The 26,695-nt window shown below is 44.9% G+C and overlaps 1 protein-coding gene across 7 annotated transcripts in view; it reads right to left on the bottom strand.

Moving 5' to 3' along the window:
- Window positions 1-26,695, bottom strand: part of LOC142026649 (uncharacterized) — a 103,182-nt gene that overhangs the window by 21,956 nt on the left and 54,531 nt on the right. For 4 of the 7 annotated variants that reach the window (XR_012648874.1, XR_012648872.1, XM_075019859.1 and 1 more), the window contains one exon: window positions 18,573-18,887. The exons of 2 other annotated variants lie outside the window; for them this stretch is intronic. Coding sequence is in view for 3 of the 5 variants with exons in the window: in XM_075019859.1 (XP_074875960.1) it covers window positions 18,680-18,887 (208 nt within the window). In the remaining 2 variants the exon portion in view is untranslated. Of the gene's footprint in view, window positions 1-18,572; window positions 18,888-26,695 lie in introns of those variants that run through there. One more of the 7 variants, XM_075019861.1, reaches the window with a different exon arrangement.

Consider the following 26,695-nt stretch of genomic DNA (forward strand, 5'->3'; position numbering starts at 1 on the left):
GCATGACTGAGAAGACAATCTGTCTGTTCACATGGTTCTGTAATTCCTTACATTATCATTTATGGTTGGAAAAAGCTGACAACAATAAGACAAGAAGGTACCAGGGGACAGGGTGGGGGCTGTGAATGACTACACGACCGCGGGTATTATGGGGATTCACAAGAACCAACGGCAGGGAAGGTGGAAACCAAGAGCCAGACATTAATCTTAATGCTTCTAGCTCCATTTCTGATTTCTGAGGGCAGGATAGGTCTGGGTCATGCTACCAAACGCCCTGAACAGTCTGATGAGGTCTGATTCCTCCTCCACCTGCTCTGGAGAGCAAGGGCCAGACTCAAAATTGGAATAGAAAGAAAACAGTTTTCAACAACAGATGAATGCATCAGCATTCACGCCAACCATAAGTCTTGCTTGGATGACAAAACTACATCCACTCTGGCATCGCTGAGGCTTGCTAGGCACTTGGTGAGCACTACACCAAGCAGGACTGGGAAAGAGATGGTAGAACCATACCCTGGACAGGCAGGGAGTTCCCTGCTCCCTGTCAGAAGATCGGGATCAAGACAGGGCTCCCAGAGGGTGGTTTGAATTGAACACAGAATCACACAGAATTGCTGGGGTTGGAAGGCACCTCTGGACATCACCTAGTCCCAAGCCCTGCGCAGAGACTGGCCAGCTAGAGCAGGTTGCCCAGGACCACATCCAGTCAGAGTTTGAATATCTCCAAGGATGGAGACTCCACAACCTCTCTAGGCAATCAGTTCTAGTGTTTAACCACCCTCACAGGAAAACAGTTTTTTCTTCTGTTTAAACGGATTTTCTTGTACTTTAAGTTGTGCTTGTTGCTGTGTTGTCGTCTTGTCACTGGACGCCACAGAGAAGAGTCTGGCTCTAACTTCTTCACTCCCTCCCGTCAGGTATTTATACGCAGGGATAATATCCCCCGTTAGTCTTCTCTTCTCCAGGCTGAAGGGGCCAGCTCTCTCAGGCTCTTCTCACGTCAAAGATGCTCCACCTCCTTAATCATCTTCTCGGCAATCGCTGGGCATGCTCCTGTTAGTCCATCTCTGTTTTGTACTGGGGAGCCCAGAACAGGACACAGCACACCAGATGTGGCCTCACCAGAGATGACTGAAGAGGAAAGATCACCTCCCCAGACTTGCTGGCCATGCTCTGCCTAATGCAGCTCAGGAGGCCGTTGGCCGTCCTGGCTGCGAGGATGCATTGCTGACTCACGGTCACCTTGGTGTCCACCAGGATGCCCAGGTCCTTTTCTGCAAAGCTGCTTTCCAGCTGGGTGGCCCCCAGCATATCCTGGTGCCTGGGATTGTTCCTCCCCAGGTGCAGGAATTGGCATTTGCCTTTGTTGAACTTCAGGAGGTTCCTGCCAGCCCATTTCTCCAGCCCACTGAGGTCCTCTGAAGAGCAGTACCAAGGTGGCAACTCCTTCCCCCAGTTCTGTATCCTCTGCAAACTTGCTGAAGGTGCACTCTGTCCCATCAGCAGGTCATTAATGAAGACGATTGTTACCTGCTCCCCTGGGTGCTCTCCTGCCAGACTCACTCCTCCTACAGGCCCCTGTAGTGGTAAAATATGTTTACCTGGAATCAACCAAGGCTTGGCTGGCAATGCTCAGAAACTCCTCGGAGCAGTTCAGAAAGTTGCACTGGCCCCTCCGCTTTACCAGAGAGTAGAAACTGTATCAACATGTTTAGATTTCTGTGTTCTTTATAGGAAAAATGTGTTCTGTCTACATTGCGGAAAAGTACTGTGCATAATTTCAGTGTCATAAAAAGGACGCATATAAATACTTTCATAGTTTCTTCCCACCTTATCTGCCTTTCTTCACTGTGCTATGACAAAGTGAGAGACAAAGCACACGCTGAGCCCAGGTCGTGAGTTCTGGTGGATTTCAGCTTTGTTTAAAGATATAACCGTTAAAATGCAGCACAACATAATTAATCTACGTAGGTTCATCTGCAGTATTTCTTTAGAAAACATGCAAATTTGATTCATTATCATCATTTGGCTTCTGAATACAAAATAGCAAAGGAAATGTGTTTGGACAAATACAGAAAAAAATAGTTAATATGGAAATCAGCCTGTCCCAAGTGGAAAAAGGTCTCATTTGCATTCAGGTTCTGTTTCTGCTGCCTCTTCTTTTGTTTCCAAAGTGACAAATGGTCTTTCCCTCCTCCCCAGCCCTTTCAGAATCTCATTAAAACGTGCAGAAATGAGGCTTGAACAGCCCCATGACCTTCCTTCCTTTGGGGGTCACATGCAGAACACAATTCAATCTGGCATGCTGGCATATTTTATCAAGGCTTTTTTCATCAGAAGGGGGTAGAACAGTACAGAGTGACCCAAAACACTGATGCGATACACATGCCGTTACTCCCAGCAATATATTCCGATGGCACACAGATTGCCATATAATGCGATTTTCCCTCAGTGAAAGGGATTTCGAACAATAAATGGCTCTATCACGGGCATGAGTGCCACATACCGCATTTTGAGAAATGAGGTTTCTCACTGATTTACCATCTAATTTGCCGCACACTCTTTTACCCTCTAATAACAAGAGACCGGCTTGTGTATTTCTAGTTTACTTTACTCCTGGCTTAATGTAAAAAGCATGGGGAAGAACAGCACGGCATTTAAGTGATTATATGCTAAGTAAGTCTGAGAAATACTCATAGCTTATAGCAGTCGTGGAAATTACAGCTGAGATGCAGAGAATTTCACGCTAGAAAGAAAAGGACAAGAGCCAGTATTCCTATTAAACATAAGGATGCCTACAATATCCGTCAGTGGAGCAGAACTCTAAACAGAAATGGAGCTCTTTCCAAAATTGCTTTCCCAAGCCTGACAAATCTCCATCCCACTTTCCATTTGGGAAACATCTTGGAATTTTCGGTGACAGACACACATCAATATAAAGGCCTGAAATAGCATTTTGTGCAATTACGCCTTAAATATTTCAGCAATTCCATTATGGGCTCCTTCAGAGAAATAAACCAACAGCTGGTCCCTTTTGCGTCAATGAAACGCTAACGTGACAAACTGTCATAGTAAGTTATTGCTGCACAGAGTGAAGAAAACCCCACCAGATTACATGATATTGACTTGGCTGTCAGCACCCTCCTTCCAGAACCTTGTGCCTTTTCTTCTCCCACAAGCTGTGTCCTTTCTTTGTGTGGCTGCTGAGGAGGGGCAAGGGGCGTTAACTAGTACCTGCAGAGCTACGACAGTATATACCGGCTAAGAAAATCACTTTAATGTTTCTGGGCAAGCCATTGCTAAGAAGAAGAGTATTTTACAAGGCTTAGAATCGGTTTTCATCCATTCAGAAACCTGCAGTAAATGTTGAAAAGCAATTACTAATGCTATGTCAACAATACACACTGTCCAAGTTTAACTTGGCATGAAATACCCATTTGTCTGTCTGAGTTACCCCCGAGCCTTCACCACACTGGTCCAAATGTGACTTTGCCTCACTCAGATGTCTTCTGGAAATGAGATCCTTGGGTGGGGGAAAACAGCTATTTCATCAGTTCCATCTAGGAAGCTATTTGCGTGCTCCATACAGGACACGTTTCTTCCCGTCGCTGGGGTTTTTTTGCACTTACTACGTCCTGGAGTCAGAGATGACTCTGTGCTTGGCACAGGGGATCCTAGGAGCTCTTCCAGACTGAGGGACAGCCACAGAGACAGAATGAGTTGAAAGTGCCTGAAGAGTGAGAGAGAGAGAGAGAGAGAGATTGTGTGTGTGTGTGTGTATGTGCATGTGAGTGTGGGTGTTCAGAGGTTTGCCCTGTCTGTATCACTGATTGAACATAACCGTAAAGTTCAGATTACTTCAGGCCACCTACAAGCATGTCAGCTTCTGGTAGTTACCTTTGAATGCAACAGTCAGACGGTAGCAACCAGTAAGGGGCATGCACAAAGTCATTCCTGCACTTGCTCTTTACAGAGCACTTGAAAACAAATTCAGCTAAATCTTTTTACAGAACTTCTATTTCCACAGACAGCAGAAGAAAAGTTGCTGCAGTTGCTGCAAGTCACCCAGCTTTAAAAAGGCCAGACTCAAAAGTTAGGTTTGCTAACAATAATGAAGGAAACAAGGCACCTCTGGTTTTAAGCCAAATTAACAGGCTAAATTCAGCTGGAGGCCTCCCTTTTAACTCCAGTGCAAGCTGCTTGCCCAGATCGTCTTCAAAGCTTTTTCTCACAAGGCACTAGCAGAAGTAAAGGATATATTTCCTTTTTTTTTGTTAGAAAGCCATATCTTGCATTTCCGCCCTGCAAAAGATGTTAATGTGGGAAATGCTTAAATGGTGAATTTTTGGTGTGGACACAAACCCATGCATTCACCTTGATTGATGAATGATTTTGTAAGGATATCTGCCTTCAAGGAGGTGTATAAATTGCAGACAGTACCTAACAAGAGAAAGCGTAACAGCATGGGCTCTCGTCTTAGAACAGTTTCCTGACAATATGGTACAGAGATTTCCCCTCTTATATTCTGCTTTCATAAAACTCATGTTTCCAAGTAAGGAGGTTCTGCACGCTTTGCAAGTCAAGAGACGTAGAGTTGTTTCGGTTTAACTAGTTACCATCTGTTGTCTCACAGCCGAGGTGGGCTGCTGTGTCCCTTATCAAAGAATGTGGTCAGCTACTACAGTTTAGAAAACATCGGTGTGAACGGCTGCTTTCAGACTGTTGTAATCAAAGCAAGCGCAGTCTATACAGGCACTCAAACACTACGGTAAAGGAGGTCTAGAGAGACAGTCACACATTAACATAGCTTGGGATTTTCCTTCCTCCTAGTTCCACAGTGTCTGCATAACCAATAACCTTGGTTATGGTATGGACGAAAACCTGATTGTAAGCTCATGATACAGAATGAAAATGATCTTAATGTCCATTCCGTTTATGGCTTGGACATACAGAAAGCTTACAGGGTAAGTGGTGGCACACAGACGCCTTTGGGTTAAGAGCCTGCAGAATCTACTGGTTTTGTTTCACCAAAAAAACCCCCATGTTCCGGGACTTCTTTCAAAGTTATTCTCTCCCTTCACACAACAATGAGATGAAAAATCCACATGGTCTCATAACTTCCTAATTTGTTTAAACCTTCTCTGCTGAATGACAAATACATAATTTTCAACCTTGTGGCACACAGTATCCTGAAACAAGGTCCCAAACCTCATCAAGCCACAGAGACGTCTTCACATATGGAATAGGTTTGGCACAAGTAAGGGTGTGTCTGGAAGAGCTGTTATTAATGAAGTCAGTGCAGACACCCAGCTACACATTCTTCCAAAATAACTGACATCGCACTCATCCTTTGAGACAAAATGGCCCGAGATATCGACCATTCGTAAACACATTGCAATGCACTGACTGCAGGTTGAAGCATGTTCCCTTCGCCCAATACGTTGCATATTGCAGCAAGATCCCTTTCCTGGCATCCATATACCAACTTCTGCTAATATAAGCAAAAAAAAACCAACCCCCAAACCCACCACAAAACAGAAAACCCCCAAACCTGCTAAAAATAAGTACAACAGTATTCCTGAACCTGTGAGATACTGCAGCTCTCATTTCAGTTAATGGATTTCACACAACAAATCAAAACAATCTCACTGACTGAATTCTTAATAAAATGCCATCACATTTCATCAGCTGCTGCCACTGCAAAAGCAAATGTTTGTTGTCACCCACAATTACTTTAGTTTCAAACATCAATAAAGTAAACACAAGGGAATGTGACTGCTCTGAATTACTGTGAATCACGGGGACCACAAATACTCATACACACCTGGTGCCTTGTCTACTGCATCACTTCCCAGCTTTAGCCCATAAGCTGCTTGTGTTTCCTTTGCAAGGTCTTTTGTCTAAGGCCAACCAGAGCCAACGGAAAGCCTGCTATCAGCTTCAATGGCGAAGAAGCTTCAACTTTGAATGAAGCCTGAATTCAGCCAAGTGCAGGTAATTTGGCAGCAGATACCACGCTGCAGAAGAATAAAATACCCATGCATTGGCTTCAGCTTAACCATGCAGCTTCTGAGAGCATGGCTTTGTCTGGTAGTGAACAATACAAGATTGATTTTCATTTGCTAGCCTCCGAATACCAAATACAAACTCCTTTTGCAGGACATACAGGACCCTGTCCCACGAAAGGGACACGACTTCTTGGCAATTACGCATTTCCCTGACTGGTGGAACAGCATGGCTAGCATCTGCTGAGCAATGCTAGGACCAGAAGGGAGGGGAACATTATTTTGGGCAGGCAGATGGTTTTCAAATTTATCCACAACCTCTGTGGTTCTTTGGGACAGCGCTAACGCTCGGTAGACTGATTCGCTGTTCCTCTGGGGTTTTTCGTGGGCATGCATCCAGGGGATATTTCAGGCACAACCTGCACCTCGTACCACACTGGGGCAAGAATCGGCATCCCATGCAACGGAGCTGCACAGGCAGAGCTGAATGAAGGAGGAGCTGTGGCTGACTGCTGCCGCGTTGCCGATCACTTACAGTGCACCCCCATCCACAAGTACACAGCCTTCAAACTGTGTGGGAGAGAAGCCATCTTTTAAAAGCTTCAAACACAGGAAAAGCTTCCAGTGGAACTTGAACTTTCCTGGTCTCCTAGCCACAACTAACGTTGACTAACCACAAGATACAAACCCATGATAAATCAGGTTTCGTCCACTCTAGCGCTCCCAAATACACAAGCTTAAAGGACTTCTCCTAGGGGAGAAAAAGGGTTCTGTTTGCTACTTGTGGGAGAACTTACTTTTGTGGGTGAAAGTTCCAGATTTAGCAAAAAGTAAGCAGGTAACTGGTTTTCCACCACACAACACAGCTAAGGTTAACTAAAATCAAACTGTGGTTTTGCTGAACAGATTTTTCCTAAACACTTAGAGATGCAAACTTCAGAAGAGAAAGAGCAAAGCTATTTTGGCTGTCTCTGTGAGGACGAGGAATAAATTCTTCTGTTTCTAGCAAGTCATTCCGCATCTGTGTGAGCATGGCCATTTACTCAGGAGGGGCAGACCAGCCACATTTTAAAAGCTGGGCAGCTGAAAAGTTACTTGATCACTCCTGGTTTTTGGAAGATATTCTATTTCTCTTCTCCATTCCTCCCTCTTTCCCTTCGTCCGTAAAAAAACTTTAAAAATCATCCTATCCAAGATCAAGGCATTTGCTGAAGCCAGTTTGGAGCAGCTGCCAGCCCAGAGAGCAAAATACAGGGGAGGCGATGCCTGCATTTGTGCTTAGCAGTGGTCACCAGTTTAGCAGGCTCCTGTCTGCAGCTGCCGGACCCGCAAGCTTCACTGAGCCCAGGGGCGGTCTGCAGGAGCGAGCAAGCCTGTGCCCGTCCAGCTGCTGCCAGACACGTTTCCTGGAGGATTGTCCCCTTCGCTCAGGGGCTGGCATGGTGTTTGCACAGTCTCTGCAGGCTGTGCCGAGCACTCTGCTGCCAGGGCTCTACTGATAGCACTCGTACCGAGCCCCATGATTGCTGTTTTGACACGACGTGTCCTCAGGCTGCTCTGCAGGCTCTGGTACAGACAAGTTCTCTCTAGCAGGCTGCCCCAGCCACTTGATATCTTGCTGGGAGGCAGAGGCATACGGGAGGTGATCTGGAGTCTTCTTTCACTGAGTTCATTCTCACAGGCAAGGTTTGCCACCTGCCCTGACGTAAGACAGAGCTGCTCGTTCACTTCTTTTATGTGGCTTTGGAGATTAACTGGGAAGACACCCCCAGCTGCTGGGGTCTCTGTATCCTCCAAGACGAAGCAATTTCCCGCAGGAGACGTATGACTGACAGACCTATGCACATATAAACTGTAAATAATGGGCAGAACCCCCAGAACTGCTTTTTGCTGCTGAAATGGAAATAAACAACAAAGAGTGTTCTTCTTTGGCTGGTACACACAAAACCACGAAAAAGGAAATCAATACATCCGTATGATACCTGTCAGCAGCAGCTTTTGTCGTTATTCAAGTTAGTTGAACACTGCATTTATCGCCCAAAAGGAGCTCAGAGGCTGCTGCCGCCGAGCCTTAATCCGAGTTCAGAAATTGCACCACCGTGGCCACTGAGCACCCAAAGTTATACCCTTACCATTGCACTTGATTTCTCACTCTTTTCTCTTCTATCATAAATTAGAACAGTTCTTCACACCTGCTTTTCAGCTGGCTAAACAGCTGCTCCAGGTGTAATGCAGAACAGAGTTTAGCCTCCTTGCAGCATTCCACCGAGTGAAGGGCACTGTTCGCTTCATGCTTTTGCTATTGCGTAGTTATGCAATCTTTACAGCTCTGTCTGCTTTACTGCAGGCCTTAATCTTTCCACGTGGGCATTACCACACCCTGAAGGAACATCTGCCCTCTCCCAGATGCTTTAAGAACAGGCTTTGCCACTTAAGAAGTAGTTGGAAAGGAATCACCCGAAGCAGGCTTTGCTTTCAAAGATGCACAGTGATTCGAAGGTGCTAAGGATTTCGACCTGTTGTCATTGCTTACTTCACCACCATTGTCTGTGAACGTTCTGCTCTGCTGTCAGAAATACCTGCTGACATGTCAGGCTTTCCCAGCAGTGCACAACAGCCTTGCTGATGCCTTCTACTTCAGGACGAGAAAGAAAAAGACTTGCGCCAGCTGAAAGGAAATGCAGTGCTGTGGTGGGCTGACCTTGGCTGGCTGCCAGGTGCTCACCGAGCTGCTCTATCACTCCCCTCCTCAGCAGGACAGGAGGGAGAAAATAAGATTGAAACCTCCTGGGTCTCTGAGATAAAGGCAGTTTAATAAAGAAGAGCAAAGGTCGCACGTGCAAACAAAGGAAAACGAAAAGATTTTCTCTCTACTTCCCATCAGCAAGTGACGTCCAGCCACTTTCTGGGAAGCAGGGCCTCAGCACGTGTAGTGGTTGCTTCAGAAGACAAATGCTTTAGTAAGGAATGCCTTCCCCCGATCCCCATCTCCTCCTTTCTCTTGGCTTTTATAGCTCAGCATGAAGTCATATGGTATGTAATACCTCTTTGGTCAGCTGTCCTGGCTATGTCCCCTCCCAACCTCTTGCCCGCCTCCACCCTACTGGCCTTGGGGGGGGTTGGTGGTGGTGGGGCTGGTTGGAGAGGCAGACTTGATGCTGTGGGAGCACTGCTCAGCAGCAGCCAAAACACTGGTGTATCAACACTGTTCCACTAGAAATACACAGCACAGCACCATGAGTGCTGCTGTGCCGAAAGTTAACTTCATCCCAGCCAGACCCAATACAAGTGCATGTACCTACAGGAACTTTTGAGATGGAAGTATTCTCACTACACCAGGCTCACTCGTTTGTTTTTCTAGGATACCTTATTTTTTAAGACTTGACCTACACAGAGATGGACCGACACAACTATCTTAGAGTGGGGTAAGATCTTCTTCTGAAGAAAAGCGACTAGCAAGACACTGACCAGGGTGGGCTCCTGATGATCTGGTTTGGTTGTGTCCATTTCCCAGTCAGTACATTACATTGATGTAAGTATCTATATACCATTAGAGCTATCGCAGGGTGGCACACTCAGTACTGATATTACTAAAGCTGTAAAACTAACGCAGGACAACATGCACACAAGTAAGTTACCTTACTGGTTATCCACAATCACCTAGCAGTGTCACGTGTACCTGGGGAGGGAGGCTGTGATATGCGGGAACAAAAGGTGCTGAAGAGGGTGGTGAATCACGTGGCTAAAAATTCTGTGAAAGAACTTAGCGTTGTGGATGGAGCACAGCAACACATGTGGGGTCACTCTGCACCCTACAGAAGGAGTTTTAGAAGTTTTTATCTGCCCCAAAGTCTCCGAAGGGTTTTCACACACAGCCGCTTCTTTGCAGGTGAGAAACAGGAGCTGCTGAAAGGGTATAAATACACCTAGTGGGAGGAGGAAATCGAACTCTGGTCAACTACAGCTGGAAGAATTAGGCAAGATTTCACCAACAGAGGGTTTGTTAGAGAAGGAAAGAGTTGACAGATTGGTTTCTGACCTCCTTTAGAACAGGAGCAGATAAAGCACTAGGCACCGCAGCAGGAGAGCGGTACCCGCAGGACAGACAGACTGGGCGACGCCGGGCCGGGAAGGGCTGCCAGACCAGCATGACGCTGCGGCCGCATCTTCTTCTCCCTGCACAGATCCACAAAACGCGCTGTGGGAAAATGCACAGCTTTCACAAGTTCCTGCTTCAGCACAGACAACACAGAAGTAGCAGGAGACCCATGTTTTAATGGCGGGGAAATAAAGGCAGGGGGGTTTCTCTGGAGTTTTGTGTTGGCTTTTGTATGGTCAGTTTGTGAGAATATGGCATATGTGCTCTGTGGGAGAAAGAAATGGGAAGGGGAAAAAAATCTACTGTTTCAGTCCATGGTTTGAGACTGTCCTCCACGCTTTGCTGCTTCCGTACCCTGCACCCCCCCAGAGACACTCTGCTGTGAGCGGCTGCAATACGAAAGGGCAGGCAGGGGAGGCAGATGCGAGCGGAGCTACAAGATTTTCAGTGCTGGCAACTGTGGCTGTACAGAGATACAGTGGAGCAGTATCTGTGATGCAATGCCAATGGTCTCTTTGGACCATCCTCCACTTCCACTTCCTTACCCCCCCTGTTTTGCCTCTCTCTTATGTTTTCATGAGCTACACTGAAGGCTGCCCCTCACCCAGCACAGCCCTCTCTGAAGACCACCTGCCTACATGGCTCAGCTCCTCCACCCCACCTTCCTTCCTGCCCTGAAATCTGAGTACCCCAGCCTGCCCCCTCAAGATTTTCTTCCTAGAAAGGCAACATACAGTGACAGTACTGAGACTGGCAGCTGGGACATGGCGACTATTGGCATAACTTCACTGTTAACCCCCCCCTGCTAAGGCAGAGCTTTAAGACTGTGCTGCATCTGAGAGTTAATTTACGGAAGTGGCACGGAGAGCATGAGTGTGAACCTTTTCAGATTTAAAACTTTCAGCCAGACCCCCCTCAATGAAAGTTCACCTCATGTGGACAGAAGGTTTTGCTTTTACAAAAGATCCTTCCAGAACTGTCTCCCTCTCCCCAGATTACCAAGGAAGTTAACTTTTGCTTGAGTATTTATTGTGCTAGGTTTGAAAACTAAATTGAATAGCCCAACGTAAGAAAGACAGCTTGTGCCTTGCCTGAACGAAGAACTTGAGCTCAGCGTTGCCTGTGGAGCAAACAACAAAACCTCCACAGCACGCTGTACACGTACAAAAGGAGCCTGGGGTTTGTTTTCATGCACACTGTCCTTCAGCCTGCTGAAAAGCAGATGTGGCAAACCACCATTCCCATACGCCGGGTTTTTGCACCCTGTGTGAGTGACTGCCAAAGTGATTGTGCGAATAGCTCTGTCTTCCTTTAATGGATGACTGACTAAAAGGGCGTCCGAAATTGCTCTTGGTAGCCTCTCATAAATCCTTACCGACAAACCTAAAATTCTGCTGACAGCATGAATCAGTACACTCCACTTCCAAGCAATATTCAAACCAAAAGTAAATGACACAGTAGTACCCCCGGGGAAGGACTTAATACTAGTGGTGTGCTTATCTCAGTGGTTTTGTTTCTATTTTCACTTTTTCCCATCTAGCTACGGGGAAAACTGTAGTAGCATAGAATCATCCACATGTTTTCTGTCCACCCAGAAAGCAAATTTCCAAAACAACCATTTCTGGTTAATTCAAATAATTATTATGTTTCATTCCAAAATTGACTTTGTATATAATAATAAAAATGTGAGGATCTTTACAAATAAAAATGTCAAAATATTCCATTTCGTCAAGGCACGTATTTCTAGTACGTGTCAACCGAAATCCACGTAAACCTGCAGAAAGTTTCAGTTTCAAGCAGAAGAGGAAAGTATTTTCTGCAGGAAAAGTGTTGAAAAATGTAAAAAATTTTAGGCCTCCTTTTCAGCTCCTGGAAGCATTTCAGGATTTCTTTTTATTAACCTCAGGGAGGTCAACAGAATTTGGGCTAACACCGCCTCTGCAGCCCTGGTCTTCCTCAGGTAGGGATTTTGAGGACAACAGGAATATTTCACCTTGAATTGATAGCCTTTCCCCACTTTCTACTCATACTTTCTTTCCTTTCATTCCTGAACTTTCTATTTACCATGGTCTGAGAAACACTGCACAGTAAATATCCTTCTGTCCAGTTCTTCCACAGTAGATGACTGTGCCTGAACCCCTGGAGACTTTCTTGTGAAGCTTTCCATTGTTGTTTCTCGGGGACCTGGAGGCTGTCAGTGGCATAAATCATCTGCATTTACAGATTCCCAGGCATCAGGGATGCAATTTCCAGGAGGCAGGAGGGGGGAGGCCTTTCTTCATTTTTCAAAACCTTGCAGTAGAATATAGTTATTAATGGGTCTCCGTTCCCTTTCATATTGGAAAAAGCCTTTAAAGGAGCATGTTTTGCATTCAGATTAGTGCAAGATCTGTCATTAACTGGTACAGGGAAAGACTGTTTTTTCAATACAGCTGCTATGGCTATTATTTTTAATTACACTCCTGCTGCTGTAAATTGGTTGTGGTTTGTAACCACAGTAATTCAAAATAGGTGAGACACAGAGTACAGAGGGCTGCAAGAAAACACAAAGGCATCGGTATCAACAGGAGAGAAAATGTTCTACCTTAAACAAGAGATCTAGTATTATAACAGTGAAACAAACAGCACATGAAAGCACCACTAAATCCAGACTAAATTACAACCTAAATCAAGCACGGTGTGTGAGCAGGCAAGATGCGGTACCTGCTGGTTTTCTCTTGCCTGAGAATCTAAGCTTAGTACCTGGTGACGATGCTAACATATCACTATCCAAGCCTTTTTTTCTGCGTACCTTTGGGGCACATCGGAAATTGGATCCGTTTGGTATCTTTACCACTGGACATATTTTGGGAAATGCTTCTATAAAAAACATTGTGTGATTTTGAGGATGAGCTTTCTGGGTGATCTTTCTAGATTTTTTGAGATCTGAATACCTGATTCATGCAAGAGAGCATTCGGGACCACAAAACAACTACAGAAAGTTCAGCCTTAACAGAGAAGGATTTTAAAACTGTATGTTCAGTCACACCTGCAAGCAATGATTTCTGATATACCATACCTGCCTGCACTATTGTTTTCAGAACAACTGTTTAGAACTGGGAAAGGATCAACATTTCAGGAATTTTATTCTTTTTTTTTTCCACTAAACTTCACGTTATCCTTTCTTCTTGGAAATATTTTACAATTGTATCATGGCCAGACATGACAGACAGTTTGTTTGGGTTTGGGTTGGCTTGTTCGGAGGGTTTTTTTTTTACAAAAAAGCATTTTTAAAGCAGACCTCATGGCCATTTTGCATGGGAACCTCCCCATCAACCTACTGGTCCTCAAAAGGCGGTGATGCTTCATCCCTCTTCCTGAAGAATGGGCCAGATGGACTTTTCAGGCCCAGACTGGGTGAAATGAAAGACAGATCTGAACTTTGCAACACACTTCTATAACTCTAACTTACAGAAGGTTAGGGCTTTTTTATTTCTTTGTTTCACCATTTGCTCCTCACATAGCTTAGTATGTACATTGAAAAAAAATCTTCAGTGAAAACGACAAGTTTATATGCTGACTTAAATGTTTTGTGTCACAAGCCCTTCCACTGCGTGTTAGCCAGCCACCAAGAGAAACACTGATCCCGTCAGAAATCAGAAATTAGCATAAAGACATTCCAAAGTAGCTAGACAACAGGTACCCACTACTGTAGGCCCATTGACTCCAGCCGCAGGTTTGTCCTGCTGGTTCCACAAGGAAGCTACAGCATCAGCTGCCTTCACAAAAATCATCTTTGCAGTGCTCTCACGCCGGGTAGGTACTGCACTCCTGTAACGGAAAGCAGACTGCGAGAGCATGAAAAGCAAAGCAGCCAGGTGTCGTGCTGTTAAATCAACCCCATGCTAACCGGGAATGCATTGCACTTCTCTTGACCACGCTGTGCAAGCTCTAGTGGTGATAAACATCCCTAGCCAATTTTTTCCATTTCTCTTTGCTTCAGTCAATGGTAATTGAATCTGATCAGTGACTCTCAGTCGTTTCACCACCAGGCATTTATTATAATGTACTCTGTAAATACAGAAGAGCAGCGAACTGCAACACTGGACCCCATCACGCTGTAATGCAGGAGAAGTCTAAATTTGATTCAGACTCTGCCACATGAGTCCACATGTACCACAACAGATAAATGTGATCTTTCATGTCTGGCAAGGGCATTAAACGGTGTGGCTATACACAAAGTTTAAGTCTCTAAGCTGAGGCCTACAGAGTTTTCACTGGAATCTATCTTTTCTTAAGAATAAACCGTACCAAATAAATCTTCCTAATACTTCCTGATTCTTGATAAACCACCAGTTTTGCTGGGATGAAGAGCAAAAGGTGTACAACTAAAGTAGCACTTTAGAAAATCAGGGAAGTCACGTGGAGAGAAAACATTTTCCAGGAGTTATGAGCAAACGCTGAGAAAGGTGGCAGCAGTTCATTCCTTGCACTGCAAGGAGCGCAAGGCCCTGTATCACTTGCTCTGACACATGATGCTAGACAGCATGCACACCAGGGTTGTGACGTTTTTACTTCAGGGACTAGCTTTGGTTGTCATGCCAGCCACATCCGTCCTATACTTCGGTGTCCTTTGGGGCTGTGTCTGCACTGCTGCACTGACAGTGGTGGGGGGTGACACCATGCTGATCAATGCCTAGGACCTTTCCTGGCACAGGTCTGCCCTGCTCCAAGGAGCAGCCCTGCTGAAATGCTGCCTGCCCAGGCCAGGAGTGTTCCAGAGACTCCGGCCCCTAGAGAAGCTGCATGCGACTTAGTTTGGAGGAGAAGACTAATTTCTGGCCCAGGAGGCTGCGACCGCAAGCAGCCAGCCCCTGGACCCAACCGCTCTCGGTCTGCCAGTGAGGTGCAGCCTCAAGGACGGTGCACTGCAACGGCGATTCCTTGGGAAGCAGCCAAGGGGCCCCCGGGAAGCATACGGAAACCGCGTTAAAACAAGGACTAGTGGGAGTCAGGCTGGGGCTGCACGGAGTCCTGAGCTGGCTATTTCTACCTGCCTTTCCTCTGCTGCATCTAGACTGGCTCTTTTGTCCAGCCCTGTTTGTCTAAATTTACCTTGCCCTGTAGAGCAGATACATTTTTTCACGGGGCAGTTTCATTTGCTGTTAATACAATTCTCCATCCTGTTTGGTTTTGAGACGCTGCCTCTTGGTTTTTTGAGTAACTGTTTGGCTGGGCACTGCAGCATTCAGCAGTCAGAGCTCTTGCAGGCTAAAGACTGCATTTGCTTTTATCTGGGAACGGAGGAAAAGGAAAGGCAGGGAGCAGAGGTAGTGCAGCAGCATTTGTGGCCTGTGGGGACCGCACAGCATCTTCCACCGACTTCTCCTAGGCTCTAAGCGACATTATCAATTTGCAGTCCTCATTACTAAAAAGCATAAAGTAGCACCACCTTCAGCGAATACTGTTACAGGGTGGGTAAAAATAAAAAGGGGAGTTTTATTAGGATGATTCTCCATCCTTTTCAGAATTTAAAGCATCAGATACTGGTGAGCTCAATGGCACAAGAGAAGGCTTTGGGAAGAAACAGTATTACATGCAGGTTTCTCAACCAGAGCTGGGGCACATGTGCATTCCTCCTGAAGGTAACCTTCTCAAGATTTAGCATCGATCCTCCACAGCTGTATTAAGAGGACAAAAGAAAAAGAAAAAAACAAAAAAACCCCACCCAAACAGAAAAAAATGCCTTTTTCTTTTTAATTTGAAGAAGTGATAAAAACAATTTTCATCTGTGATCCAATTGCTTATCTGTTTAGCATAGGAGTGAAAAAGAGGATGTGATAATTTTTGCACAAAAACTTGCACTTTAATTTAGGTCTCAAGTAGTGTCCCACTGTATACTTTCCAGTCCAGCAGACATTCTAAAATAAATAATCCAAGCCAAACTTGAAATTTATAATCGATGCAATAAATCTGTAGGGGGGGTGGGGGGGAGGCGAGAAGAAACCTTTCCAGGCTACTTTGGAGTCTGCTTTAAAACAATGCTCCACCTTCCTGTGAAATTGCAGCTGAACACCAAGAGACTATCACACTGAAGATCAAATGGCAGAGACTAATTTAGAATTTGTGATTTTCTTCGTAACCATCTCACGGAACCTTGTGAAAGCTTTATTCTTCATACATTTAATCTGACCAATAGTCTTTGGTAAAATAAAATTACAGAATTTAGGATTTCAAAATGTTGTACTTCTCTTTTCAGTCGGCCTCTTCTTAAAAACTTCATTTTACAGGGCAGTGTGGTGGGGAAGTGCTCCCAGCACTTCCAGCGGCCAGCGTGGGATGTTATGCAGAGATTCTTGTACTCAAGCATTTAAAAACCGCACTTCCCTCCACGATCATAGCCTTGGAGGGTATTTTACAACGTGGGGCTGTGAACAAGCTACACCACGCATTGTCTGTGGTGGGAAACCTGGGGACTGGGAGGCTAAACTTCTGCGTTTGGGCTTACTCACTCAAACCGGTGCCAGTGGGGCTGCGCTCCTGCCGGGGGCCTCCGCAACGCCTCTCCTTGCTCACCTCCAGTGAAAGCTGCGGGAAGCGTGGGAGCGGAGCTGGCAGACAAACGCTGCAAAGGCTGCGGCCGTAGCCAGCATCCACAGGCACTTCAGTCCGGAGCGGGACGGGCGGCAGAGACCGAGCTTCCCCAGTGACCTCCCCGGAGGAGGAGGCCACGGAAGGCAGCGAGGCAGCCAGCGCTAGCCAGGGCCACCACGAAGACATTTGTCTCAGAGACGAACAATACCGAGGGCACGAGGCATCTCGATACAGCGGCACCACAGCTGTTAATTGCTGTGTGAGCGAGGCTGGGCCCCAGAGGTGCTGATGGCAATGGAAACAGTTGCCATGGAGACCACGAAGAAAGGCCAACCAAAGGAATTACCAATACGCACGCGAGTCTAAGGGTGCCTAAGGTTGAATAATGCAGGGCGCTGCCGCCACAGCCCCAGCGCTAGTTCTGAGCCCGGGGAGCACAGCAGTACTGAACACGTACTGTTTGGTTTGCTTTGCTGCAGCTGGCCGGCAACCACTCGGTTAGAGGCACTTACATGTAACGCCACAAAAAAAAAAAAGCAGCGGCAGCAGCAATAGAGGGAGTAAAAGCCTCCACAAACCGAATGGGTCCCCTTGCCTGTGCTGGAAGAAGGAATTCTGCTGATGCTATGGCTTAGCAGTTAGATCGCCGCGAGTCACCGAAAAGAGTCTCGACACGAGGGGAAGAGAGAAGGAAAATCAATGTTGCTTGATCACTGGAAAGCTAAAACCATTAGGAGCACAAGGAAGATTGCCGTTCTCATTAAGGCACGTATTGCTCCTCCCCGCACATCTGCTTCTCTGAGCCACTGTTTCGCAGTTTCAAGGTCACACGCGGCGTAAAGCAGCACAGCGCAACTGAGCCAGTCCTGGGTTTTAACTTGGACCAAGATCAGTCATTAATTTGAAACACAAAGAAAATTCCTGTGTGACAAAAAATAGGAAAAAGCACCACAGAAGCCTCTTGTACGCAGCAAGGGAAACAGTGTTTTGCAACCCATAAAAATAAGAAGTTTATATTAATTCCAAAGTAAATTGTTGTCATTCTCACTAAGAAAAAAAAAAAAGGTGTTTTTAAATTTCACACTATAACTTTTCTGTACATCATTATTACCAGTTTAGCATCCCTGGTTTTAATAGAGATGTTCTCACCGATGGCAGCACTTTGAGGGCATCTGTTGGCTTTACTTGGAGTAAAGAAGGTGAAGAAAGAGAAGCACAACCATTGTTGCTGCTGCTTTCACAGGGAAAATGGAAATGTTGAGATTCTTCTGGTAAGCGGCAAATATTAATTCCGTTTAACTGGCGTCGCATCAATCACAGCAGAGCTGGAAAATGGGTGCCTATACGGCTTTTCATGGTAGCATGCAAGTGCCTATGAAATACCCTGTCAGCTAAACACATCACACAATATGTATTTTCTACTTAAGAAATACACACACACACACACACACACACACACACACACACACGAGTAATTTACACATAACTTAAGCTAGAAACTTCTTGACTTCCCTATATTCCTTTGAGAACCAGACACCCCGGTGCTGCTGAGTGGCAGAGGGGTGGGTGACTGACAGCTGAGGAGCAGCAGGAGGGAGAGGGCATCAGCCTGTGACCCCACCACCAACCAGGCTGGTCTGTCCGCTACACATCTTTCCTAGAGCACACTCTTGCACACCCTGAGAAGACACTGGTGCGCTCCCTGAGAAGACACAAGTGGAAGAGGGAACCCTGCTGCAGGGCAACTGAAGGTGGGTTAAGTGCGCTAATGTGCCTTGCCTGCTTCCACAGAATCCTAGGGAACATTTTACTGGCCTACTGCATGCATGAAAATGCACGCAGCACTCCACTGATGTGCAAAGCAGTCGACAGAGTACTCCTACTTTTATTTCCATGTAACTGCTCCAGAGTAATGCACTTTAAATTATTTCTTGAACTAGGTAACTCTTTTCCCGTTCTACAGTCCATGGTAGCTCAACCAGAATCATTTTTAGGGTCTCTACTACCGTGGTAAAACTCCTGTGCTTGAAACTTTTGAAGTAGGAACTTTCAGGGAGTCCTTTTTTGTATCAAGTCCCCGGTTGATTGTGAAAGATACCAAACTGAAGTCTTTGGTTGAACTTACATGGCATACTCTCTGGCTTGAAGAATGAATGATGGGCAACTGGAAACGGTTCACAGCTCTCTGCTTTGCTGAGATCATCCCTGCCCTGGCAAGATGCAGAACAATAAATTAATACTTTTGAAGAGTTTGGGGGACCTTGTAAAGATAAGTTAGAAGATAGTAAGTGTACAATGTAATTAACGTAAATACAATAGGATTTTTGTCACCTAAGGGCTAAAATTATGCAGCAGTAAGGAAAGAAATGAGGTAGTTGTTCCGAGAAAATAAGTTGGTAGCCATTCATAATTCATGTGCTCCCTAAAGTGTCCCTTAATAGGGTCTAGCTGGTTCTAGGAAATACGCAGTAGAATTTTTTTGATGGGTTATTTTTCTGGAATTGAAGTTTTAATTATCCTCTTGTGGCTTTCAAGTTTAGGAGGAAACAAACAAAAAAAACCCCAAACCAAAACAGGCCACTCATCTACGAGCTGTGTGGTTGCTGTGGGTTGACCCAGGCCAGCAGCTAAGCACCCATGTAGCCGCTTGCTCATGGGGCGTGAAAACTCACGGGCTGAAATGAAGACCATTTAATATGAAAGAGGCTTTTCAAAAAAGTGATGCAAACGTGGTCATTCCCTGCCTCCTACCAGCAGACTGATGCCCAGCCAGTCTCCGAGCAACAGCTACTTCAGCAAGAGCAGCCCTCCAGTCTTTACCGCGGACCATGATGTTATATGATATGGAATACCCCTTGGCCAGTTCAGGTCACCCATCCCAGCTGTGCCTTCTGCCAGCCTCTTCCCACCACTAGACTGCTTGCTGGGGGAGGCAGCGTGAGAAGCAGAGAAAGCCTTGATGCTGTGCAAGCACAGCCCAGCATTAGCCAAAACACTGGTGTGTGTTACCAGCACCTTCTTAGTCACGAATGCAGAGCGGAGCACCCTGTGGGCTGCTGGGAAGAACATTACGCCCATCCCAGCCAGACCCAGTACAGCGGTTTGATCGCTTTTCCCACTACTTCCTCTCAGCTCAATAGAAATGCCCACTGCAGATGGTGTCTAAAGGGTGCTTTTCACCATTAATGACCAAATCACTGCACACTCCGCGCTCCACCTCCCTTTCCTTCAGAAGGTGTGCTTGCGAGCTAAACCAAGTGGAAACGGAAGGAAGGTTTCTGGCAGAGATCTAGTCCAAACCCAACGTTGTCTTTTTCTAGCTTAGATGCTTTTCTAGCAAGATGCTTAAGCCTGGTTGCTTAAAAATCTGTAAGTGTTTTCCCAACCACCATTTTAAATAATATTTGAGCCTATAACGGTGTCTTTTTTCTATTCTAAAGACTGATAACAAGGGCTCAGTTTGGAAATCAAAAGGTATCTACATAGATCGAAGATCCTGAAGGTTAGAAAGACTTCTGGATTAGTACTTAATTCCCACGATTAAAATCTGAATTTTGAATATGAAACAGTGTAGTGAAGGTTAAAAAGACAAATTGATACATAGCTACTCAAGGCAGTTTACGCCTGAAATTATTCTGAAAACAGGCATCAAAGACAAGCATGTGTGTGATGGGGATGATACTGTTGCATAGCATCAGAAGGCTGCCTAAACAGCTACTTCTAACGGGATTAATCAAACTCACTGCAGACAAATGAAGTTAGAATCTGCAGATACTGTCATCCAACACATTTCACCCTTTTCAAAGTTTTCACTAAGGTGACTCCTAAATTCTGTTTCAAGCCTTTTCCTGATATTTTCTGGTTCTCAGCTGGAAACGAGTGCTTATTACAATTTTCAGAATGCTCCCACTCTCAAAATTGCCTCCTTAATCTTGCAATCTTGTGATATTCGCCTGGCTTCACTCAATTCAGTGGAAGGTTTGCAGTCAGCTTGAGGTGTTTTCCCGAACTTCAGTCAGTGATTCCAGAATCAATTCACAGTACAGATGGGGCCTTATCTTTTGTACCCATCTAAACCTCATGTACAGGTCATCCATCATCTCTGTTTTTAATCTCCCACAAACTTGTTTCAATGTCAGTAAGTACCTGTCTACAGTGAGACAGAGCAGCTCAATGTCCCTTGCTAAAATGTGTGTGTGTGGGGGGGGTTATCCGCATAAGAAATTCTTAAAAACAAGTGGTTTAGTAGGTTAGAAAGACTTTTGGACAAAAGCTCCTCAAGTGCTTCTGAAAATTTTAATCCACTATTTCAAATACTGCAATTTTTTCTTTCCCTTTTTTTTTTTTTTTAACTATTTAGGCCATAATTTCAAAATACTTGTAACACAAGCCATGCATTTTACAATTAAGCTTAATTTAGATTGATGGATCGCCACTGTGTATAAATTTATGCTTAGCAAATTTTCCAACTTCCATTCCGCTCTCAGGACAACGCATCCTGATAGGTGAAAAAAACGTGGTTACTGTTCTTGTTACGTTAGTCTTTGCCCTGGCTCCATATGATATCGCTGTGGAGAAACTGTTGAAACAGATTTTCCACCCAAATCCAAATAATCCATCAGTTTCTTACTAGCGTTCTCATCTCTTTCCCAAAGAAACCTGGTATTGTCTGGCAGAAAAAGCTTGAGAGACATGGCTCATGCTCTTCCGACAGACACGCAGGATGATGATAGGGCTTAACTAAAACCAAACTGAAGTTCTGTATTTTCATCCCCCCCGAGCAAAAATATCAAGTACTCAATACACTGTTCTTTCCACTATTTAAAAAAACCAAAGAATTCAAGGCAAAGGGGAGACAAGAACTGAGAAATTCAGAACAGCTATGACAACATTGTCAGTTTGACGTGGTTGACTCTAATGAATCGCACGGCAATAGTGACATATCTGGGTTATATTTCCACACAGTGACTCTTTGTCGTGCATAGTGCCAGCAAGTGGTGTCATTGCACTCGCCACATTAGACAATAAGTACCAGCTCACAAATACCAACTATTATAACTTCTGAGAGACTGATATTGAAATGCTATGAAGGTCTAGGCAGCCTTATAAATTTAAGTGAGGGAGATTTGGACACCCAATCTGGAACAGAGTTTGGAGGAGTCAGGCTGCCACATATCCTCATTTTTAAAATCTCCACCTTCATGCCCCTGTTGCCCAGGAATGGTCCTTTCAGATGTACTGGGGTTTTCTCATCCTTGTACTGTGCCAAGCGTAAAAGTGTCTAGGATCTCCACTACTCCACACTAGCAAAGGCCTGGGGAAACCGATATTGCTATTTGTCTTATGGAAGGGAAGATATAACATTAACTTCCAAGGTTACCAAATCTGACATGAAATATTAGTTACAATTATAATTTCAGAAAAAAGGAAGGAACGACATTTCACTATTCAATTAGATCTGCCTGTGACAGTTCTGCCCACAAAGTGTGGGAGTATCTGTCAGAAAATCAGCTTCCAAGGTTCAAGTGACATGTCATCATCAACAGCTTTGCCAAGGAAGTGGTAACCCTTTCTTTATTTCTCCACTGCACCCATTAGTCTGTGTCACTTTCTGTGGTACTGGCAGCTAGGGAAGTTTAAGGCACCCCAGTGAGTTCATTTGGCAACACAGATCTTGTACTGGCACTGGACATCTTCAAGCGCTCAGACTGCCTGAAGCAATGTCAAAGAACAGGATAAAAAAAAAGTCTGCTGAAAGCAATACTGGCAAAGGCAACATGCAACTTCACTAGCTCAGTCTTAAAATAGACCCTTAGAGCAGAAAGCAATTGCCAACGGGAGCTGATAAACTTTTTAAAGTAAAACCGTGTACGAAAAATTTAACGCAGTTTTATTTCATGACATATATCAATCAGCCACAAAGCATGTCCAAACATTTGTTATGACGAAATACTTATTTTGACATCTCTTACTTGGTGATGTCGTGCACTAGGCTCCGGGCATGCTCATAGCAAGACAGTTTCAGGCTGCTAGGAGCTATTTTGCTGTTGAAGCTATTGAGCTTCTTCCTCAATTTGGGAAGAAGAGTTTGAGTGAGAAGACATGAAAAATGTTCTTTGAACGGAGTCAAAACCAAGACAGGTCTGTGGAAATATAGCTCAGGTTTGGGTACATAGAAATTGTCACGCAGTCCAGAAGTGGAAGCGCTGCCTTGCCGCGGCCAGAGGCAGCAATAGGAGAGGAGCCTGAGCTGTGCCTGAGCTCTGAAGTGGGTAACTGCAAAAACAGTTTGTCGGAAATTTTTTTCCTAATCCTGTCTACCAGAGATTTGCTTAACTTGCAACACAAAGTGTTTGCCTTTTTGTTTTCCCTCCAAATGTTTGGGGGCTTGTTGTTAGAATGGTTCTTTGCTTCTTTTCTTTTGTTCACCTTCATACTCCGTATGCAAGGATGTTCTCTCCTGCCATGAATTTCAGCTCATTACACTGATTGCCATACATGTCAAGCTGCTCTTTTGTTTTTCATTGAGTCACCCTCACAAATTAGTTACGTGGCATAGCACATTCACCTAAGATCTGCTTTTGCCACAATGAACAAGATACGACTTTTCAGTCAAGAGAGAAGGGTTTTTACAGTAATTTTACGATTTTCAAATGACCAGATATGAGACCCAATGAGTTTTTCTTCCAGCTAAGTGTACTCAGAAAACTGTCCGTTTACAATATATAATCTGGAAGACAATTCATGTGTCACAAGCAAGTCTTCAAAATAACCACCAGGATTATACACTTAAACTAGCCCTGTCTCAGACACTCTATAAAGAAACTAAACAACAACAACAACAGAGTCAAGTAGCAATTACTCATTTAGAGGCAATAATAAACTATTCTTATGTCAGGGCAGCAAGGAGATTCCTTGGATTAAGTGGGTAAACGAGTAAAGAGATTAAAAGAAATTAAAGATCAAAAAGGTAGCATGGTTCTCTTTTTGGAAAGGGCAGTAGCAGAGTTTATTCACTGAGAGGGAGAAAAAGGAAGTGATCATATTCTTCCGCTTAGAGAGCCATGTTGTCCTCTGGCATCAGTCTGCAGCCCACTTGGAGCAGGAAGCTAGCACTAAGCACCTGCTTCCTTACACCTGCTGTCGATAACTGTCACCCAGGTATCTAGCCACAAAAGGAAAAAAAAAAGTTAATCTTCTTCACTGAAGTGCTTCCTGCAGGCATGACAGGAGAGAAACTGCCCCCTCGGATTCAGGAAGAAGGTCACTAGGTATGCACTCCGAGGTGGGTTTTGTGCATTCCAGGCATGCCCTCCAGCAAAAATGGACTGAAGTGTTGGACTTGAAGTCCCTCCCAACTGAGCCTCTTCTGACTGGGAAGGGAAAAAAGGAGACATCCTTCTTCTGGGAGAAATCAGGTAGTCAAATGGTTTCCTTCAATGTCTCTTGAGAGAGCTGTAGGCTTTTTGCATCTCATGCCTGGGTTACACAGCAAGGATGGATGTAAAAGCTCACACCCATATGCCTACGTGGAGTCCAGGCTGGAGAAGCTCTCTGCAGGTCAGGATTCAGGTACAAAACCAAATCATAGCATCTCTTAAAAAAGACAGGCAGGATTTGTCCTTGGATGTCTGAATGCCTGGAGTGCAACTGAGTCGTGCTCACAAGGTCCAATGCTTTGATCCCGCTGCCCAAGGGTGGGCATCACCAATCTGTCAGTTTCCCTGCATTACCCCAGATCCCCACCTCCGGCTGGCAGACACAAAATCCACTTCATTTTGGAGCAGCAGCTGGAGGCCTGCAGTCCCTGGTTGAGGTGCCTCAGTGGCACGACACAGGACACCTAAATCAAGCCTCCAGCAATGCCATTTTTCCCCTGCTACCGAACGTTGAGATTCCTTTCAAACCCCAGTGCCTCATGATCTTGAACAAAACAACTTTGTCTCGCTGAGAGACAGACAAGAGCGTGTCAGAGCTGACTGCAGTGAGGAAGAGATGAACATGTCACTGCGCGGCAGACAGTCCAAAGTCAGGCAAGATCTGGGAAAGGAGGAATGATGGCTGAAGAGGGGAGGACTCTGCAGAGAGTGACTGATTTTGAGGAAGCAGACAATATTCAGTGGTATACTTGTGAACTCAGTGGCTTTGGTGGAAGGGCAGGGGGAAGCAGTGGTGGGAATCCTGTGCTTTATGTCGGGGCCGTCACAAACTACTGCAGCACAAAGAAAAGGCGCTCTTAGGGCACTGCCACATCACAGGGGAAGGAATAATTCAGGAGAGCAAGGCGCAACAACTAGTAACTTGGAGTGAGTTAATTGCCTGGTAATTTGGTGGACCACGTATTTGGGCAGGTTTGTTCTGTGCTGTCATGCAGACACTCACTGAAATATCAGAAACATGGAAATATTTCATGCGTCTGGAAGTGCCGTATCACGTCAAGCTATGCACAGCAGAGCAATCCAGCTGGCAAAGGCACGACAAATGTGTCCTCATAGTAATTCACATAAAAGAAGGGGAACAGCATACTAATTTAAAGAGCTGGTCAGGGAGTCAGTAGACTATATCTACCACTGGGGGTGGAAATGAAATATTTGAGGCAAGAGATTCCCTTCCAATTTACATTGATGTAACAGACCTGAGACAAAGACAAGAACTTTTAGACCTGTCATTTTTATGCCTCCAGATTTTATTCTTCATTCTTTATTTACACAGCTGTAAAAGCTGACCAACCAATATTTTTCCAAACCCAAAGTGTCTCCTTTTGAAAGGAGAGCAAGCTGGAAGAGCAGAGAGGCTGCTTTGTCTGAAAGCCATGTAGGACTTCAGTCACGCAGAGGTCCTGAGCACAAAGTCTGCTTGCTGCTCCCGATGGAAATGGATAAAATATAAGGTTTTTCAGATTTCAAAGCAGAGGGAAGGGAGCTTTGCAGTTTGGCTGATAGGGCAGGATCAAGTAAGTGAGGAGAGAAGCATGGATGGTTACCTTTGGGCAATGTACATTTTCCTACTGACACCTTTTGGAAGACTGAAAAATTCCCAACCTTCCCCCTGTCCTTTGGGTACTAGCAAAAAATGCAGTCGCTTCACACTGGAAGGGCAGCTTTAACGCAAAGGCTGCTCCCCTGGAAAGAACAATTTCGGCACCACCAGCTGAGAATGAAACTATTGCAACATCAGGAGAGAATCTGAGTTTTGATTAAACAATTTTAACGTTAAATCCCCCCAGAGAAATGGCACACAGAAAAAGCAAGAAGAAGCTGAGAACAATTTAAACCATCTATCGGATGGGATGGTTGTCACCAATGACAGTGTTATTACAGAGCAGCAGAGTGCAAGCAAGGTTAGAGAATAACTGGAGGTTATGTTTATTGGAAGGGTTTTCCTCCTCTCCCTCTTCCACTTTGCCCCATACTTCTGTGTGTGGAATGAAAATATGGCATTTTCAATCTCTTTTCGGGCAGTAGCTGTTCCAGCTATTACAGAATGTTGCTCCCACCATAAACAAGCGAACGGACAACAAATGCTGCCACTTCTGCTGAGCAAACAGCTAAGTGGTATGTATCATTTATCTCATACAACATCCCTCCAAATGTGTAACATTTTTTTTGTTCTGACATGATACAAAGTTATTAAGAATTTGGGAGGAGGAAGAAACAGAAATCAATGAGAATAATAATCTGGATACAAACCCAACTTTTAAATGAAGATTGAAAGCATCTAAAAGTAAACTCCTTCCAAAGGAAGAAAAGTCATTTATCAGGGCATAGAAAAGTTAAGAAAATCAGTAAGACAGTAAAGTCACAAGAAAAATAAAGGCTGAAAATACAAGGTATCAACATGCATGGAAATTTTAGCAGGAACTCCTTTTTGACTGTCTGTGGAGCTACAACATGCCACAAATTTTGAAATATATGTCCAGAAGGGAGGATTTTTCCTCTGAATGATCTATTATTCACATGCTAAAAATGCTAGGCTCTTTGTTTCAAACACAGAAAAAGATTATCTGGACAAAATCCTT

The sequence above is a fragment of the Buteo buteo genome, chromosome Z (assembly GCF_964188355.1).
Source record: "Buteo buteo chromosome Z, bButBut1.hap1.1, whole genome shotgun sequence".
Classification (NCBI taxonomy): Eukaryota; Metazoa; Chordata; class Aves; order Accipitriformes; family Accipitridae; genus Buteo; species Buteo buteo.